At 42.6% G+C, this 20,294-nt stretch overlaps 1 protein-coding gene across 1 annotated transcript in view; it reads left to right on the top strand.

Annotated features, from left to right (window-relative positions):
• Positions 1-16,052, top strand: part of RCAN2 (regulator of calcineurin 2) — an 86,365-nt gene extending 70,313 nt beyond the window's left edge. The window contains exons 2-4 of the mRNA XM_009288974.1: positions 968-1,141; positions 3,174-3,345; positions 11,902-16,052. Coding sequence (XP_009287249.1) covers positions 968-1,141; positions 3,174-3,345; positions 11,902-12,062 — 507 coding nt within the window. The 3' untranslated portion in view covers positions 12,063-16,052. The remainder of the gene's footprint in view (positions 1-967; positions 1,142-3,173; positions 3,346-11,901) is intronic.
• The last annotated feature ends 4,242 nt before the right edge of the window (positions 16,053-20,294 follow it).

Genomic DNA, 20,294 nt, shown 5'->3' with positions numbered 1-20,294 from the left:
GAGTAAACACAAAGGCTAGACTAAATGATAACTGCTCCCTTTCAGTCTTAACGTTTTATGAATCTATGCTTGTGTGAATGAAGAGACCTGTGCAAGTAGTCTCTTTAAGGCGCAAGTCCTTAAATCAGAATTGATTTAACGACTTTGGTTTTATTTGATGATGTGGAACTAGTCCTCTGTGTGCACATAGTTTACAGAGAAATTGCAGAGAGAATCTGATCCTCCAAGGCTGCTAACGTACCTTGAATTTCTGTTGATCTCTAGGCCCATAGATGTGGTACACTTCAGACCTTTCTTTTACAATGTTAAAATATCCATATTTGTGTCATGCTTTTGAACGTGGAGTTCCACAGCTAAATATTTTTAAGCCTGAAATTTCTCTTTGGGACAGGTCACTTTTTTCAGTTACCTAATTTTTTCCGTGCTGCTACAGCAACTCTCAAGGACTGAGTGTATATCTGTGCTAAGTATTTAAATGACAAAACCTCCAGAAAAACGTAACATGCAATACAAAATGACCCTGCAGTGTTGATGTGAATGTAACCCTCAGTTACAGTGGGCCTGACTTTGTCTGCTGACTCCATTGTAATTCAGCACAATGTTTGCTTTTGTACAGATGAGACCACAGTTGTCTGGTATATTCAGTCATATGCCCTTTCCAGCTTCATTTCATAAGTCACTGTCGCAGTTTTGCTCAACTTTTACGAGAAGTTCCATAGCTGCTGGTTTCTCAATTTGAAGACTTCTGCCCCCACATATTTTGCAGAGTTCAGCACTTCCAGACCAGTGCTTTCCTTAGTTTCTTTTCACAAAGCCTTTATTAGTCTATGGACGCCCACCCCCAAAGGCCACAGGCTGAAACCTCCTGGTTAAACAGTTGTTGTCAAGTTTCAGATTATCCTTTGACACAGACTGATGTGACAGAGCACAAAGTTAATCTTCAGCATTATTTCTTTTTCATTTGCAGGAAAAATTTGAAGGCTTGTTCCGTGCCTATGATGACTGTGTGACATTCCAGCTGTTTAAAAGCTTCAGGCGTGTGCGGATAAATTTTAGTAGTCCCAAATCAGCTGCTCGTGCCAGAATAGAGCTGCATGAAACACAGTTCAGAGGGAAGAAGTTAAAGTTGTATTTTGCACAGGTAATGAAATCTGCTGTCTACTTCTATGTTAGTGCATAGCTTTTATAGAAATATTGCGCAGTAACACTGAATAAAAGTAATAAAGGTTTCTCCCATGCCCAATCTCTCTGCTAAAAGATTACTCAGACAGCCTTATGTTGCCTGAGCTGTACCTGCCCAGTGGGTCTGCAGTAAATTTAAAGGACCACTTAGGACTCAAGTTGTTTATTCAACACACAGAAGTTACATAGCTTAGAACTGATTTACAACATTGGGTATTTGCTGTGGGTAACTCTCTAAACTAACCATAAAAAAGCAGTAATGTAAAGTATTGTAAGTTCATTTAAAAAGTAGGGCTGAATTACTTACAGGACTGCACCCCTGAGCCACAGGCTGTGAATTTTCTAAAAGGAATTCAGTAAGTTCAAGTAAAAGGGAGAAGGTAGGGGGAGAAGAATATCCCCAGCCTGGGGGCATAGGGGATTATATCCATCTGTTAAGAGTGTCAGATGGGGGTATCAATTCTTCTTGGCCAAGGGTGAGAGAACCCAGATGTCTCACAGCCTGGGCGAGTACTAGGCGCCAGCCAGGCTATAGAAAGGTGAGGGAGGTTGAGAACCCGACCACCACCTCTTCTGAATGTATTTTAGTAAGTTGCTGTGGCCACTGTGGCTTGTGGGATACTCACTAGTGCTTATAAGCAATGTAAGAGTGCTTTGAGCTGCCAGACCGGTCCTCCAGAGGTCTTAGGTTAAGGGCAGGCTCATGTGAAGATACCAATCAAACCTAAGAGGCAGTTAAGTTTTTGAGCCTCTACAGCCTGGTCAGAATAGGAGCAGTTTTGAGCCTAGGCAGAAGCAGAACCTCAAGGAAGATGGGAAACTGCAGTTGTGAAAAAAACAATATGCTTAACGGGTTAGATGAGTTCAGAAGATCTTACAGTTGGATTTAGGTGTTGACAATCTACCTCAATCCCATTTTATATGCCTTAATCTCCTAGATCTGTCTCTGAATTTTTTCTGAAAGGTTTCAAAACCTGCTGTTACGCAGATCTGAGAATCATTTCATTCTAACTGTACAATCAAGAGGTTAATAGGAAACTGGGGATAATACAAGAAAAAGAGAAATGTGCATAAGTGATTAGTCTCCATATCTAAGCTGATTTCCTGCAAAGCCATTTAAGTATCTGCACTATGCTCTCCAGTATGTGCAATCTTAAAAGAGCTTGTTAGTTGTGTCCAGGGAATGAATATGTGGAAGCAGCACAGTGTCTGGAGCAGTGTATGTTTATATGGACCTGAGCCAGACTGAATAAGCACTTCCAGAATTAGAGGTTCTGGGGAACATGGAGTTGAGAGACCCAAACAGGCTCTTTGCAAAACCCATTGTGGTATAGCAGGGTGCTCTCTCAGGCTTGCTGTCATGCAAATGCAGTTTATTGTTTCTGGGCCCAAGTTGGTTGTAAACTTGCTCAGGTACGGCTGTAGTATAATTCATTTTATGTTGAGACTTCTTTAATATACCAGAAAAAAGCAGGAATTCAACTAGATAATTTAATATGGAAATAAAATGAGAACAGTTAGTTGCAAACGACTAAGGAACATGATAGATTCCTTTATCACTTCAGCTAAAGAAATCAAATCTTCATAAACCTTTCTGAAGTTACTGATAAGGCCTTGGTGTGGGAGTTACTGGTTTCTTGTCTAATGTCTTTTTATTTAGGAGTTTAGGCCAGTAGATCAGAACAATACCTTTTCAGCCTCAAAAATCTCTGAACTAGCAGCTGTGGATACCAAAGCTTTGCATTTATCCTCAGAGAACATATACAGTAGGCACAAACATTGTAGCTTTGCTCATACAACAGCCCCCCGCAGTGTATTTACTGTAGACGAACCATCTGTAAGGTCGAGATGAAATTCATCTCCAGGCCTTCTCTGCTGAGACTGACGCTGAAACCCTGCCTGGGTGGCATTTGGTATTAGAAGTGTATGATTTGAGTAATCATTCCATTTACCCATCCTATACTAAATAATGTATTTGTTATGCTTTAAAGATTCAGACCTCTGAGACAGATGGAGACAAGCTTCATTTGGCACCACCACAGCCTGCAAAACAGTTTCTCATCTCGCCTCCAGCCTCCCCACCTGTAGGGTGGCAACCAATAGATGATGCGACACCTGTCATCAACTACGACCTCCTTTATGCAGTTTCTAAGCTAGGACCAGGTAAGCTTGTGGTCCTTGTGTGAAAATGTGTCAGAAAAAGCAGACGAGAAATAGCAGTATAGAGAATGTGACTGTAGAGGAAGTTGGGGTAAAGCCTGTAAGTTGCATTAAAGCTTTGGATTTAAGTTGACGCATGTCAACTGTTTTTTTGCTTAAGAATGAGTTTTACCATATGTACGTACGGAATTATATCTTATCTGCAGCTCGTGAGTCCTATTTGATTGAATAGCAGATCAAAGCTTGTTTACACAATTTATTGTGCTTGGGTTTGTGCTTAGATGAGACAACTGATGGTTTATGTGGGGACCGGACAAATGCTTGTCCATGAACTTGAGGAGTTTTTGCTTTAAATCACATCTGCTCGGTACTGCTTTCCAAGATGCAGAATACCTCATCAAATGTTTAGGCATCACTGCATCTCCACCAGAGTGGAGAATCTCTCACGTTAACAAGTTTGTCGAGAATGAACTACCATTCCCCAATCCCGGCAGGATTGCTCTGTTGGGACTGCCCATTTTCTGTTGAAAACCGTATGCAGAAGAAATGGAATAAGGTGTAGCCTCTATCAAAATAGGAGAGATGTCAATGGATAATGCAGAAAGACTTTCTTCCGTCTTCCCATCTTCAGCTAATGCCAGGAATTGAAGCTAGCTGGGATTTTCAAAACAATGCTTTCCCTTAGAAAATGCTCATCTGATGAAAGCAAAACTTTTCAGAGGAGAGGATTGCTTTTGATTTAATTAAGTCATCTTTACAAATAGTTTTCTTTCAAAGCTGTTAAAGCATCCTCTTTTAAAATTTTCAAAATGGAAAAGGTTCCAGTTTCAGGCCTAAGCTGTATAATTTAGAAATTAAGTCTAATTTACATTTGTAAACCATAAGAAAAAATAGCTTGTTAAATTATTTTCATATTGAAATAAAACACTTCCGATCCAATCTAATAACAGTTGGGGGGTGGGCCCATGAAAATTTATCTGAGTTTATTTTTGAAATTCTTGTGGGATGAGAGAGGTTTTTTTTCTCCCCAGCTGTATTGAAGACGCTACTTTCTTGTTCTGACACTAGCTTCCAGTTGCAGACATCTTGTCACTGGAGCTTTTGTGTAACTGCACCAGAGTAACCCAGAGCTGAAGTACGTGAGGTGCAGGAAGAGATGTTCCATGATCCACAAGGTTTGCAGGATCATCTCATATCTTTTTCACACAGGATCTCTCATAGGAGGAAAATACATAACAGGACATCAGAGATTCCTGTGTTTTATTCCCTTTCAGCAGGAAAGCCCATAGAAAAAGGCTGTCAGGTGTAACACTTATTACTATATTGCAGGTTATTATTTCCAGAATCGATGCTTTGCTTCTAAACTGCTGAATAAAAGAAAAACAAAAAACTCTTTTTTTTTTTCCTTTGATGCAGCAGTGTTATAAATGGAAGCATGTAAACAAATTCCCTAGCTAGCTGGGTAATAAATCAATTCCTGTTCTAGACCAGTGGAATGTGAAATATCACTCATTGTCCCACACTCTGGGACAGCTTTGCGTGAAGGTCATATTCACCCGTATTTAAGGAGCCTGCAGGGAGGCATACAAAAAGTCATTGTGTGCTCTCTTCTTTCTATTTTTAGCACTTGTTAGAGAGATCAATTTTAGTTAACAGCAGTGGCGGTTTTAAAATAGTGTTACAGTTCTCAGTTGTGCATTTACTATGTTTAGAATTTCATTGAAAACCAAATCCCACCAAAACTCATTTCTCAGTATCACATCAGTAAAACATACTGCTGTACATCAAATAACACTGTTAGCCTCAGCTAAGTTAGATTTTGTTTTCATTCAAAAAACACAATTTAAAAATGTAACTATGGCTTATCAACTGTCAAAAAATACTCACTGGCACAGTTGTTTGTTGTAACAACAACAAACAACAACTCTGAATGTTAGAGCCTGAATTCTATGTCTTTAACTTGTGGGGAATCTTTGCTGTATTAAATACACTGATTTGGTAAAACTAATATCCAAGGACCAGGAAAACTCATTTGAGTGTGTAAATAGTGAACAGTTTCTTTGTACGACCTCAGTACAAGATGAGTTTTACTGACCTACTTCACTGGGAATGTAAGATACACCACTTGGACACAGACCCATGCTACTTTGCCATGCCATGAATACAGGTCATCTCCTTTGCAGTACACTGCCATAATCGTCATAGCCACAAAATTAGAGACTAAAACTGTCCCTAGGTGCAAAGGCTGGGAGATTCGCTCCAGAGTAAAATGAATAGGCTGGAAGCTAGTTAACGGATATGCTGTGTGTTGTCTCTTTCCAACCTCAGTTTGGGGACAGGTATCTTTTTTTTTTGCAGCCTTGTGGCTGCAGCAATGACTGTCTGGCATCTCAGAAGTCTAACGGAAAAGATTCCTTTTTGCTGTGCACAAAAGGAAGCTGGCTTTTGGTCCTTCGACATTAAATTGAGATTGGTAAGGGTGCATTTACTTCTTAGGGAAGACCACGGCATGTTCAATTAAGTTTCTGGTTGACTGATGTATATTCTTACTTTCTGCAGATGCAGAAATTGAGCTTTAAATGAGGCATGAACACAATGCCGTAGACCAGTCAGAGCCAGCAACTGCGACTGCCTGGTTCTGACCACCAGCCTACAATTTTTTAATGTATTGCAAATAAAGAAGTGTGATCATTAATCTCTTTGATGAAAAACACTTCCACTGTCAAGAAAACTTCCAGTAGTTTAAAATACTGATGAAGATACAAAGGCATTGCGTTGACCTAGGGTAGTAGTTCGGCTGTTTGCCTGTCAGGCCCAGGTTGTGTCTCTGCCTGGCCTGACTTGGACCTAACTTTCCTACAGGAACGCTTGCAATGTACCAAGCTGTTGTCTAGTCTAGGCCCTCATGTCTTTTGCATAACATTTTATAAGGTCTTAGTTCCATCCCACTGAGGAATACAGGAAATAATTTTATATGAGAAATGTTTGTAAGGGGGAGGGGGGGGAATCTCCAGGTCTAGGCTATGTATATACAGCAGAGCTGCTCCTCTCAAAGAAAAAGCAGCTATGTTTGCTCTGCCATTTATTAGTGCAGCAGTTTACAAACCATCACCATCTTCCTGGCCCTAGAGTAGGTCCTTATTTTCTGGAAAGCAGTCCTACCCCCTCCCTATCTACCCCCCAACCTGCGTATTTCTTCCCTCCTTCCCCCATTGCCTCTTTCAAACCTGTTACCCCAATTTCTTCTCAACAGACTGCCCCGTACTCCCTCACTTTCTAAGTCTGCACTCTTCAGAGTGCCTTTCCCCAGGATTCCAGGTGCCACCCTGGCCTCCCCTTGCCAATCTCAACCCCTGCCTGCTGCCCACACAGCGGCTGCCCAGACAAATTGCCTTTCTCCCATGGCTTTGATTCACGGATCCTGGCTCCACTGATGAGATCTGCACTATACAATAACACACAATATAGGTCAGCGTCCTCAGCACTTAAGTGCTCCATGTGCTTGCCAGTGCGATTTTGCCCTCTATCAGTTAGCACTCGCCTCCACAATTTCAGGCACTATTTGAAAACCAGCGCAGGCTGGGCACCATCTCCAGTAGCCCATATAGACAAATTTGTACCAGTTTCAGTTCTCTCCACGTTTCCCAGTCCTTCAGCAGCATTCCAGCAGGCTTTGCACCTCCTGAGTGCCCTCAGGCTACACTCCAGGTCTTGTAAAATATATTTTTCATGTTATGAAAGGGCCATTCTGAAATGTTACACATGATGGCTCTTAGGTCCGCAGTGGTACCTCTTGGGACACAAAGGAGACCCTGCAGCAGTCTGTGCCACTTGGCTGCTGGGTCCGGGAACGATTAGTGGTCAGAGGAGGGGTTGGGTCAGGGTTTCATTTTTGTCTCTGAGCAATTAAGATGTGGCTGTTCCTGCCGTGCTCTAGCTGACCGTCTTGGGGAGGATGCGTAGCTCCTGCCCCTGCTCTGCCCTGGGTTTGGCTCACCCTTGCACAGGGAAGGGAAAAACGGGGAAGAGCAGGACCCTGCCCAGAAAATGCCGCACACAGGGATTTCAAACCATGTCTCGCACTGCAAGTTTTCTACGCCCAGGTGTTTCCAAACTCTCATGTTTGTTCTCACTGATTCAAAGGAAAAACTAAATACTTCATATGACTTCCAGAGAGGATTAGAAGGGGCTGGAGGGGCAGTCAGATGGGTGATAAATAAAATTTTCCATCTCTGTCCTTCTTCTCTCCTCTGTTCTGTGGCTGCTTCTGCCCTTCCTCCCCTTGCCAGGGGCAGGGTATGCAGAGCTGCTGGGTGTAGAAAGCTTTCCGTCTGCGTTGTTCTGCTGGCCAGGAGAGGACAGTGCCTGCAACACCAGTAATGGGCTTCCAGAGAGCAACTCCTCCATCTTGCATATGGCAGATCTGTGCAGTAGAGGTATCCAATGGGATGGGTTGTTGTATCCCTTCGAACATGAACATGCACCTGTACAAAGGACCATCCATTATTTGCACCATATTATTTGTAAAGCTCTTGGATGAAGGGACTATAAGTGGAAGGTATTTTTATGCTGCTAATGACACGGTTAACATGGAATGGACAGCTCTGAACCCATTAACCCTTGATCATGAGTCAGAATCAGGGATGAGGTAGCTGCACAGTATCATTACCATTTCTTCATTATTAATTAAGTGTATGAACATACTCTTTGCTGGACAAAAAAGCCTCATTAGACAAGAGATGCACCATCAATGAAAGGTCATAGTACTGATTCACAAAGGGATAGAAAATCGCATGCCATTATTTTTAATTCTGAAATATCTGTCCTGGTTTTGGCTGGGATAGAGCTAATTTTCTTCCTAGTAGCTGGTACAGTGCTGTGTTTTGGATTTAGCATGAGAATAATGTTGATAACGCACCGATGTTTTAGTTGTTGCTGAGCAGTGCTTACGCTAGTCAAGGACTTTTCAGCTTCCCATGCTCTGCCGACTGAGAAGGCTGGAGGTGCAGAAGCAGCTGGGAGGGGGCACAGCCAGGACAGCTGACCCAAACTGGCCAAAGGGACATTCCATACCATGGGACGTCATGCTCAGTACATAAACTGGGTGGAGTTGGCCAGGGGGCAGCGATCGCTGCTCGGGGACTGGCTGGGCATCGGTTGGTGAGTGGTGAGCAGTTGCATCACTTTTTTTTTTCCTTTCCCTGGTGTTTGCACGCGCTCATGCGCGCGCTCTCTGCTTTGCCAATTAAACTGTCTTTATCTCAGCCCACGAGTTTTCTTTCTTTTACCCTTCCGATTCTCTCCCCGCTCCCACCGGGGGGGAGTGAGTGAGCGAGCGGCTGGGTGGTGCTCAGTTGCCGACTGGGGTTAAATGACAACAATATCAAAAGTTGCTTTTGTGCTGTTCTTGTGGCCATCTTTCTTGGGTCACCTGAGGCTGTGGGTTTGCTTGTGGTTCATGTGGTCACAAAAGGTAGTGCCAAGTGACATAAAAGCAGTTAGGCCCATTGTTGAATGGTGAAACTTCAAATTCCTATGTTTTTTCCTCATGTGAAGCAAATGAATAGAGGAACATTGCTGCTATCAGGGGTTTGTTAGGAACATTTTCTGACAGATCTGTATGGTGGAGGTGCCACAGCTTAATTCTTCCCTGCATTATATTCTGAAGGCAGAGTTTAGATGTTTGAGCATATTTGATAAATTTTGTGATATTTTTCCAAGTAAATTTATGTGAGTTTCCATTGTTATCTCAGCTTACATGAATATTTAAACAACTTATTATTAAGGGATAGAAATAGCCCAAAGACTGCTGGAGGAGAAAGACACCTCTCCCCAAGAGTCCTTTGGTGTAACCTGTAAGAGTTCTCCAGGCAAGCGGGAGAAGCAGGAGTGGTGGGGCCACGTAGGGCCTGAGAACGCAAAGGAGGCAGCATCGGAGGCAGCTGAATGAGATGACAAATGCTTGAGTGATATTAACTACAGAAGTTGGTGAGTCTTAACTCTACTAACTCGACTTGCTACTCTTAGCTTGGGACAACCTGTGTCTTCTAAACATAACTCGATTGCAGTGATTCGACCATTACTCCACTAGCTTAACTGCTGCGGATTTAGCTTTTTTTTTTTTTTTTTAATGCTGGAGGTGTTAAGAGGAAATAAAAAAACCATAGAAAAAAGCAGAAGGGAAGGGGTAATCTGGCTGTATCTATTGGATTTTTATTTTGTACTTATTACCTTAGTATTTTTCTGCAAACAGCGGTTACATTTAGGAACAAGATACAGCTGTATAAAAGTCCCATAGTTACTGTTGTCCTGTTCCTAGCTCAGCCATAAAAAGGTTTTATGCAGTTTGAGCCACAGTTCTGCAGGCATGAATAATCGTGAGTACAGAACTGAGTCTGCAGCTCATTTACGCCCAGAAATAACTGTATGCCTTAAAAACCTAATTTATGAGTGCATCACATTTTGATTTGCAAAGCGACATTAATTGCTGTTGCAGTTACTTGTGCCAGAGGCATCGGAATATTTTTCCTTGTGTCTGTACTTATTTCCACTGTTCTTTTTCAGCGGAAAGAGTCCTTCTGGGAAGGATTTGAACAGTAAAAGAATGTGGCATTTGAACTGGGATTATTACCTTTTAAGAGGGCAGTGAATCTGATTCACTTCGTGGTGCTGGTGTACGGGGAAAGGGCCCAGCGTTGTGTGTGCACAGCACTGCAGAGCTGCTTGTAGCTGACAGTGACCAATGTAGCCTTCAGTGCTGGTTGGCAGCATTGACGTCAGCCCATAGCTGAGAAATTAGCTGAAGCCCGCAGGGAAAATAGGCAAAGAAAAACCATATAATTTCTCAGTGCAGCGCAACCAAGCTATTGTTCCTTTTATATTTTAGCCTATCAGCAAGACCTGTAATGCTTTACTCAATTTGGATTCGGAGGAAAGGTTGCCAAAAATAGAGCAGTTAAATGTCAACATTAATGGTATCACAGCAGTAAAATATTTCTCACAGCAAGATGCCTGACTTACAGCTATTATTCACTAGTTGCCTCCTATTTTTTAGGCAAAAATGCAGCATGTCCTCTAGTTGCAAGCCACCCAGTCTTACTTGGACCAAGAATTTGTCAGCACAAATAGCACGTGAGCATAGTCCCAGAACTGCGTGGGCTAATGCAGGGCCAAACCTGCAACCCCTTCCTCACGTGAATTCCTCTGCCACAAAGTTGCAAATAAATAAAAATCCGAATTAGTAGCACCAGCAAACTATAAGTGCTTTGAGGTAGGGACTGCCATTTCACTGTCATCATACAACACCTAGCACTGCCAGGTTCTGCCTGTGATGCAGGCATTTAGGAGCTGCTGCACCACAAATACAGGTCGGCTAGGTATACTGGGACCTCACCTTCGTCATCTCAGAATATTTTGCAGGCAATATGCAGTGGTTTTGGAGTAGTCCTACAAAAAAAATCCAAGCTACCAGATATGGGTGTGGTCACTGTAAGCCTATTTAAATTTAACTGCAGCTTGTGGGTCTTGGAGACGAGAGTGATGACAAATACTCCAAAGGGGGGCAGTGCATTACCTGGAACGGTTTCTAGTTTTTAGTGCTGCTAATGGGTGTTTGTCACTTCTGAAAGACGAAGTCATCCTCTCAGAAATGTCACCGTTGGGACTTTTTTTTCTTTACAGTCTTAAATTAATTCCTTGCAATTTAGTAACCAATACCTACTTGCATCCTGTGTACAATCCAAAGCACATGCAGTGTGAACAGACTGAATGCAGGACTGAAAGTCCTATGTCTGATCCTGATTTTCCTTTGTTTGCTTGTGGACTCTTGCAGGTAACCACCTAAGCCATATTCATCTTTGTCGCAGAAGTACTGGGTGGAGACTTAAATAAGGAATGCACATAGTTAGAAAACCTAATGTACCGTTTAAGCGTTTAGCCTGATAGTGAGCATTTATAGACTGTACTCTGTAATCTCATCTGTAGAGACAGAATTGGTTACAGCCCCAGCTAAAGAGCTTTGAATCTCAAAATCCGTCTGGAGCAGATATATGTATTTTTTTTTTATTTCTGGAGCAATTGGACCAAGTGTTGATGTCTGTCTGGAGGCAGAATCTAGTGGACTTTAAATGGGACCGGAACCACGCTAGACTGAAAGAAAACAACAACAACAAAAGAATAGCCCCAGCCCAAGAGGTGTGGCATGACTTCAGACCAAACGTTTGATAGGTTGGATTCTAGTCCCTCTTCTTAACCATGAACTTCTGTGCTCTCCCTCCTCTTCGTACTTTTTTTTTTTCAGTGCTGTTGGCCACTAATATTGGTGCAAAACACCATTATAGACGCCAGGGTATTTTATTATGCCTTACAGACCAAGGATCACTGCCCCCCGGGGGCAGGATCCCCAGAATCTGTTGTGACAGCTGATACAGTCTAGCCATGCTTGCCCTCACCTATATTTAGGAGCAGCACACGCTCATCTGCCCTATCCAGGTGCAGGAGTATTCTGCGCTGCTACTCAGACTGTCGTCTTTTGATCTAACTATTTTTCTGTGCTTCCAGGAGAGAAATATGAGCTGCACGCAGGAACGGAGTCCACTCCCAGTGTGGTAGTGCATGTCTGCGACAGCGACATGGAAGAAGACGAGGACCCAAAGAATTCTCCAAAGCCAAAAATCATTCAAACTCGACGCCCTGGTCTGCCACCTCCTGTATCTAACTGAGCCTCTCCGGCAGAAGCAGCACTTCTCTCCTCCAGCACAGCTTTTGGGTTTTGTTTGCTTTGTTTTGTTGAAAGGCAGCCATTGCCTTTTGAGTACCAGGACATTAAACTCATTGAAATCCCTTCACAGTAATCAAGCCTATGTAATAAAAGGGCTAGGAAAAAGATCTTTGTATATGTAGCCATATCACACACCAACTAATAGATTTTTCTGGAAAGGACAAAACAAGGCTCAAGAAACAAGGGAGGGTTTCAGTCTGAGGATTTTTTCACAGCTATAATTTGCATGCTGAAACACCACTACCAGAGAGATCGTTCAGGGTGGGAAATCAGGCCGATACCAGGCTTGATATTCAAACTCCCAGAATACTTGCTACTGCCCTTCATCAAGCAGCCTGCTCCTCTGACCTCCTCAGTTCTCCAGCAGACCTTAGCCTTTTCCCTTTTTCCTCTTTTTTTTTTTTTTAAGGGTGGGTACGTGTGTTGTTTTTAATATACTAGCAGCTTGGTGGCCTTTTCATCCCCCTGGAATCTTCTGTAGGGAATGCTATCTTTGCAACGTTTTTAGAAACAGCAGAAAAACACCCTCTTCCACTGACAGCTGTAGAGTACGCTGGTCCTAATGGTGGCAGGGATGCAAGACAGAGCTCTCTGGGCTGAGGGGAGAGGCAGCAGCTTGCTGGAGGGTCTGGTGTCTTTCAGTCCTTCTCACTAAGGAGGAGGGAGCCAGAATATCAATAGGGATTGTCGTTTTACCTTCCATAAAGGTACGAGTGGTACTTCTCTCCGAGTTTGAGGAAGAAAGCGAAGCTAACTGACTGCGCATTTAAGATGGGATTCATTGCTCTCTGTTATAGCTGTAAGTTCTAGTAATGATACAGGCTGAATGCTTTCCTAGTGGTGTGTTGAATAGCCCTGAAACTGTTAGTAATTACTCGTACATCTCTAATACCCAGACCTTTTCCCTCCCCACTTCCTGTGCTTTAAAGCCCTTTTTGAGCTGTATGCAGTTTGGGTTTGTGGAGGTGAGGAGAGGCTAGTTGGTGTTCTTTGTTGGTTTTTTTTCTTTTAGGCCAAAGAAAACAGGACCATAATTACACACTTGAAACTAGACTGCATGCAGTTGAAACCCCTTTTCTCACTCTGTCCTGCATGTTTCTTTCACTTGCAATGTATACTGGGTTACAAAAATTGTTCTGTGTTTTCATCATGGCTGACAGCAGACAGATACTGGATTCCCTGTCCGGCAGACCTTCCATGATGATTTTTTTTTTTTTAATGCGTATTTGTCATTTTGAGAACATATTTTCTAGACGTTTGAGCTCAGATTTTGCATATATTTAAGCATGCGCTTAATTTATGCACATGAGTAGTTCCTCTGAAATTAATATTGCAGAAAACTGAGCACATGTGTAAGATACGGTGGGATTTTTAAGCTAATAAGCTGCAGCTGTACTCCCAAAAGTGACTATAAAATGGCACAGTGAGATTCCACGGTTTAAAATCCTTTACAAGTTAAGATAAGTAAATACATCTTGGAAGCTCATTCTAAGATCTGGACAGTCAGCTTAGGTTCTGTAATCAAGATTTTTGTCATAACACCTAATGGTCTGGTTTCTGAGGGAGGGTTCCATTCCACCCTTCATTAGCAGTGAGGCTACAAGCTTCAGCAGAGTCAAGTCCCCCTTGCTGGGGTATTGGCTCTGCAGTACTTCCAGGAAGAAAAGCCTGTTGCTTTGTCGGTGAAGACAGGAGATGCCATTCTCCATATGTATGGTGAGGACGTTCTGAGAATGAGGACTTAACATTCTCATGTAGTTCATTCTCTGACCACCACAGCCCCCTAATACTCTTGTTGAGATGTAGTGCTTTACTTAGCATATATCTATAATGTGATACTTGTTATGGACATCGTCGTGCGCGTGTTACACTAATAGAAGTACATTAAATACAGCAGAGACTGAACAAAAAATGGGGCTATAGTATCCTCATGGTATCTGTGTAAAGTTGTCTTAACTCCTTAGAGGTTTCACGTCAATTATTTTTTCAGTGATGCATTTAGAATTGGTTTAAATAAATAAATTGTCACTCACTGCCCTAGAACTATAACCTGATGTTCCTGTTGAAAACGCTGTCATAGGCCACCTACGATACTTGAGGAGTAACGCCACTGTCTTTTTTGAGAACATACAGAACGCTAAGGTCCATGGGTTTAGACCAGTATAAACAGGGAGAGTAAGATTTAAACGCGTAAGATTTTTTGTTGATATATGCTGTATGGAAGAAATTACTGGCCACATCCTCAACTGATGTAAGCGATCAGAGATCATCTCCAGTCGAAGTTGATACTCTGGATTTTTTTACATGCAAAAGTGTTGGAGGCCGGATCTAGTCCTTATATCCATGTACCCAAACTTTGGGGAGACTTGGTTCTGAAATGCAGACTTTGGCCTCACATGATGTAAAACTATACTGCAAATTAAAGCATTGGATCTTAAATGTTCTTTCCTCAAAATGCATTTTCAGACAGATTTAAAACCAGGCCCCATTCACCGACTACTCTTTGTCTTTATAAAACTATGTGGTACTACCCAGGAGGGAGTGAACATAGCTCACTGGTTAAAGCACAGAAATAGAAGCACGACTACAAACCTGAAAACTCAAAGAAGCCCATTTTAACTATAGTCAAAGCTTATGTATCGCCTTTGCATGATAAAGTAACGGTCATCATAGAAAAATGTTTCAGGTATAACGGAATAATGTCCCTATCATAAAAGTAACAGCATTTGTGACTCTTAAGACAACCTGGTATTTTGCTAAAGGCTGGTTCTTGCCTGGCACGGAAGAAAGGCTTCTTTCAAAAAATGCTGACCATCTGGAGGAGTAACTGTCCTATTTAATTCAGTAATTCACAGACAGAGCCCCTACTTGCTTCCGTGGGAGTTTCCCTTGTGAGCTCAGTCCCTCTGACTCGCACTTTTCACAGGGTGGCCACCGTGCTAAAGTAGATTCTCTCATGTCGTAATACTATAAATAGGAGTGAAATCTCTGTGTTGCATTCCAGCTTCTGATGCACAGGGACACAGACGGCGTCCTTTTGATTTCCCTTCCAAAGCAGGAGCCGGTGGGAGCGGCTGGCAGCGATGCCCTGGGGCGCTCTGTGGGCTGGACATTGCTCCTGCTGCTGGCTGGGAAGGAAAGGAGATCAGGGGAGTGCAGCTTCTGTTGCCCGCTGCCTGCTTGTCCTTTCTGACCCCTGCAGATACCAAATGGAAATTTCAGTGACTTCCTAAGTACAGTTAAAAGCAAGAAAACATTTACAACGCATGGAGAAAGTGTATTTTGGAACGAAAGAACAAAGAATTTCTGTGGCCTTGACTTTTGTAATTAGGACAAGGTAGTACAAACTCCCCCCTTCCTAACACGTACATACACACTCAAGTACGCTTTGTTTTCAGCAAGAAAACATGGCAAGAGCATCCCTTCCTCAACCATAACAGGACTACAGACATAGTTATTGTAAAGTGCTTTATATTATAAAAGTGTGCCCCATGGATAAATTGTTTAACGTTTATTTGATCCTAATTTGGGTGGGAGAGGTGGGTTGTTTTTATTTTGGTCTTTTTCCCCCTCCCTCCCATTCCGCAACAGCGAAAAAGCTTTCTGCAAAAAGACAGACTGTTCTTTGTACAGAGTAACGGACTGAACCGTCTTGCAAGACTTGATTACAGTGGTACGTCTGAGCACTGTGACGGATGATGTTAGCATTTCCATTATATTGTACATACTTTTGAAATATTCTATTTAGTCATATTTTATAGGAGTATTAAAAAGCTATTGGCTAATTAATCACTTTTACACTTGTATAATTCAGAGCTTAGTTTAAAAAATAAATATGGCGAACAATATTTTTGTGTTCTGCTTGCGCTGGCATTTTGAAAAGCAACATTTAAAGAGTTAAACTACGTTAATAAACTGACTAGTGTGGTACATACCACTGCTCTCTTAACTGGTAGAACTGAAAATGCTTAAATGTGTGACATAGGCCAAACTCTGTTTCAGTAGAAAGTAGGGGGGAAAAATAGCCCTCTTGTTGGCAGGATATGCCATGTTCCATTTTCAACTGCTGCAGTTTCACAGCGTCACGTGAACTTGCACTGGTTTGCTGTGGATTTGGCTAGGCGTACGCAAAGAAAGAATCCAGCGCAATCCCTGGTGAGCAAAAGCACATCCCTGACAGCTGGTGTGGTTCTCACCGTGCTTTTATAACAATGGGTAAATACAGTGGGCATGAGTGCTTGAATAAGGAACATGGCATCCGGCCACCATCCAGGCTGGGGAGAAAGTTCTATTAACATGAATTATTACAAAAATTGAAACCAATCGTTTGTAGTCTCTCGCGTCAATTTGTACTGGATCTGGCAAAGGATTGGAAACCAGGAGATGAGTTTGCTGATTAGCTGTCTTTGAAGCTCTTGTATTTGATCACTCGGATCTGCATTTGGAAAAAGGGCTTTTTTTTTTTTCTGGGTGCCTGGCATAAAAGACTCAGTTTCTCAAAGGATAATTGTTCACAATTCTGAAAATTAGATCTGCTTAAGAGGTCTCGTTGGAAATGTAAGCTCTGAGCTCACTGACAGGCCTTAACCTCTGTGTTTTGATTAGAAAAAGTAGTAATAGTTGTCTTTGTACAGAGTACTTCAGAGGTAAAATGCACTACAGGAGGCCTGATTTATTTTTCACCGTTGAGCAACAAATGAGCTTTCCCCAACTACAGTAAGGTTCTTCATCTGATCCCATCGAAATGTTGCATTACCCGCATGCCTACATGTGGCTCTTCCGTCGTGCTTGGCACTGGCCGCAGCACCTGGAAATAAGCTTCAGGGCTTCAGCTGCGGGTGGTAGGGAGCTGTACGTCCCAGAGGATCAGAAACTGGTCTTTGGTTGAGGACATGACTGTCTGTATGCGTGTAACTTCAGCATGCACTTAATTTGCACACACAAATAGGCAATATTTCTTTATACTGGGCATGCGCGCATGCAAGTGATGATGTGCAACCTAACCCTGCATGATACTGAATAATGGGAGTTAAAAATATTTCTCCCAGCTGCAGCAGGGGCCCGAGGCTTCCGTGGCTCACGCCTTGGTTACAGCTGAAGCTCTCTGTGCTTCATTGCTGATAGCACTTAATTTGCACACACAAATAGGCAATATTTCTTTATACTGGGCATGCGCGCATGCAAGTGATGATGTGCAACCTAACCCTGCATGATACTGAATAATGGGAGTTAAAAATATTTCTCCCAGCTGCAGCAGGGGCCCGAGGCTTCCGTGGCTCACGCCTTGGTTACAGCTGAAGCTCTCTGTGCTTCATTGCTGATAGTCTGGCTGTTGCTTTTCCTTGTGCAGCCCCGTTTTTTTTGCCCTGAAGAGTTACAATCAAAGCAAGAGAGGTGGTCATTTCAGAAGGACGTGCTGGGACGCGCAGAGCGGACTCCAGCTCTGCGACTGGGTCTGTAGTTACCAACTCACTCCCTGATGATCGGCCCAACATCTTAAAATGGATTCAGCAACTCACAGGGGTTGGGTCCTTCGGTATTTTACTGCCCGATGATGAAATCTGTAGTCAGTTTGGTGGTGTTACAGAGACTTACTGGAACGGCTTGCTTGAAGTGAAGGCAATACCTGTCACGGAGCTGGGGAGCTGGAACAAGCTTTCTATGGAAGAGGGGATTTAAGTAGGTTATTGTCGATATCCTGATTAAAGTTACAGTGCTTTCAGATCGCATCCTTTACTAAATTTATTTTTGTTCCTTCTTTAGTGGTAAGTATTTTACCGCTAAACATTTAGCCACTTAAGACTTTCTCTCACGTACTAGTATGAATTTTAAGACCTTTGCATTTCCTTGATTCCCCTCTGCCTAAGAAGCCGTATTCAGTTCTGTTTTACCAAAAAGCAGAAACAGGTATGGATTAAAGTCCCAGACAGACCCTCATTTATACTCATCCTCACGCAATGTTAGTTATGCTAGCAAAAAAAAACCCCCCAAAAACCAAACGCTGCTTTTCTTGTTTTAGCACATCTTCTGGGGGGAGTACAGCAGCTTTCAAATGTTCTAGGCTCCTCTTAAAAGGAGATGTTTTTTCCTAACGTGAGTTGTGCTCTTTTTTTAAATACATGTAGACTGTGGCATTCGGGGGTAAAATTACAAGGGAGGAAGTGTTGTAAAAGCTCTTTCCCACACGCCTATTTGAAGTGTCGAGTATGTTTGCTTTGGCTCGGAGGGGAGGGGAGCCTGCACTGTTAGAGGCAGAACAGCAGCGGCACTCCCGATGGAAGGGCAAGAACCCCGAGTGCCTCCACTTGGAGATGCTCAAAAAGCATTAAAAAAAGCACCTTAATTCGTCTCTCCCCTTTTGTCAATTTGTTCAGTCGCTACACAGAGCTTCTGGGGCTACAGTAAGAGTCATCCGTGGATTCTTTTAATATAGGATTGTGTACCGATGCCGTAGCTACAAAGCCTAGAATCTGGGGCATTTGTTCGTGAGATTCTTCTTGGAGTAAGGCTGGGAAAGCTGTGAAGTGTGAGCAGCCTCAAAGTTAATGACAAATGAAGATATTCAGGACCTTAAGACATGCTTCAGGATTTAAATCCATGTAAGTGAGAGCTGTATTAAAAAGCGCCCGTTTGCTGTCCCTGAGTCAGGGGCTTCCTCACCCGCTTCAGTAAGAGTATCCAGCAAGAAGGATTAAACTTCTCTGTTGTTATACACCAGAAAATCAGCCGTGTTTTAACAAATTATTGTAATTGATCATTAATCTAGTACGAGAAAGTTGTGTCTGCATTAGTGTCACGCAGATGCGTTCTCTTCACTATTCAGTTAATGAAAGTAAATGTTTTGAATCCATTTTAGAGCACAGTTCTCGTTCAGAAACTTCTGAAAAGAATGTCATCTGTAATGACCGATGGATCCTTAAGTGTCGATTTGGCAAGTTGTCCTACTGTGGGTAGCTGCAGAAATATTTCATGTATGTTGTTGTAGATTTAAAAACATTACTCATGTTCTCATTCAAGTGTCTGCATTTCTGACACAGATGTGACATATCTGTATATATTATAAATCAATACTATTTTTAACCACATATTTTGTACAAATATTCACATTAGCTCTGTACTTCAGTGAAAATCTATTATGGTATTAAACATTTTGGTGGAATTATCAAACTCCTTGTCCATGCCTTGTTTTCATTTTATAACAGTTTTAAGCAGCTGAGCCATTTCTTACATCCAAGACAAATATCATTTCCAGCTATTCAGAACAGTGCCTTAAATCCATATGCACCTGTACCCTCTAGTGACCAGTTCCAGCCACTGCAGAAGCGTGCAGGTCACTACCATAGTTCCCCAGACCTCTGGATCTGAGTGACCGAGAGGCCAAAATTGAAGTTGAACCAACAGTAAATGTGAGTACTATTTTTCCTAGCTAATGAGAGTAACTGTTGGCCTGAGACAGCACCTTGCTGCTGAAGGGCACCCAGCTAGAGATTTCAATACACCCAGCTGCAATTTTATAATGGCTTTTTTCTTTTTGCCCCTTTCTCCAAAGCTTCTGGTGTGGGTCGCTGTCAGGAACCAGATGATGAACTTGGTGCTACAGGTGTGGTCTCGTTCAGTTTCCTGTGTACAGAAGCCACATCCACACCGCTTCTACCGGTCACAGCAGCAATACGTATTTCCAGTGTTGTACTAGTCACCTGTACCCTCTAGTGACCAGTTCCAGCCACTGCAGAAGCGTGCAGGTCACTACCATAGTTCCCCAGACCTCTGGATCTGAGTGACCGAGAGGCCAAAATTGAAGTTGAACCAACAGTAAATGTGAGTACTATTTTTCCTAGCTAATGAGAGTAACTGTTGGCCTGAGACAGCACCTTGCTGCTGAAGGGCACCCAGCTAGAGATTTCAATACACCCAGCTGCAATTTTATAATGGCTTTTTTCTTTTTGCCCCTTTCTCCAAAGCTTCTGGTGTGGGTCGCTGTCAGGAGATGAACGATGAACTTGGAGCTACAGGTGTGGTCTCGTTCAGTTTCCTGTGTACAGATCCACACCGCTTCTACCGGTCACAGCAGCAATACGTATTTCCAGTGTTGTACTAGTCTCAGTCTCATCTCTCTAACAGAACAACAGTAATTAAGGGGGGGGGGGGAAGAAATTAAGCAAACAATTAAAAG

Source organism: Aptenodytes forsteri, unplaced genomic scaffold (genome assembly GCF_000699145.1).
Source record: "Aptenodytes forsteri isolate BGI_AS27 unplaced genomic scaffold, ASM69914v1 Scaffold57, whole genome shotgun sequence".
Lineage (NCBI taxonomy): Eukaryota > Metazoa > Chordata > Aves > Sphenisciformes > Spheniscidae > Aptenodytes > Aptenodytes forsteri.
Note: the sequence above shows the minus strand (reverse complement) of the source record. Positions and strands in the feature narration are given on the sequence as shown.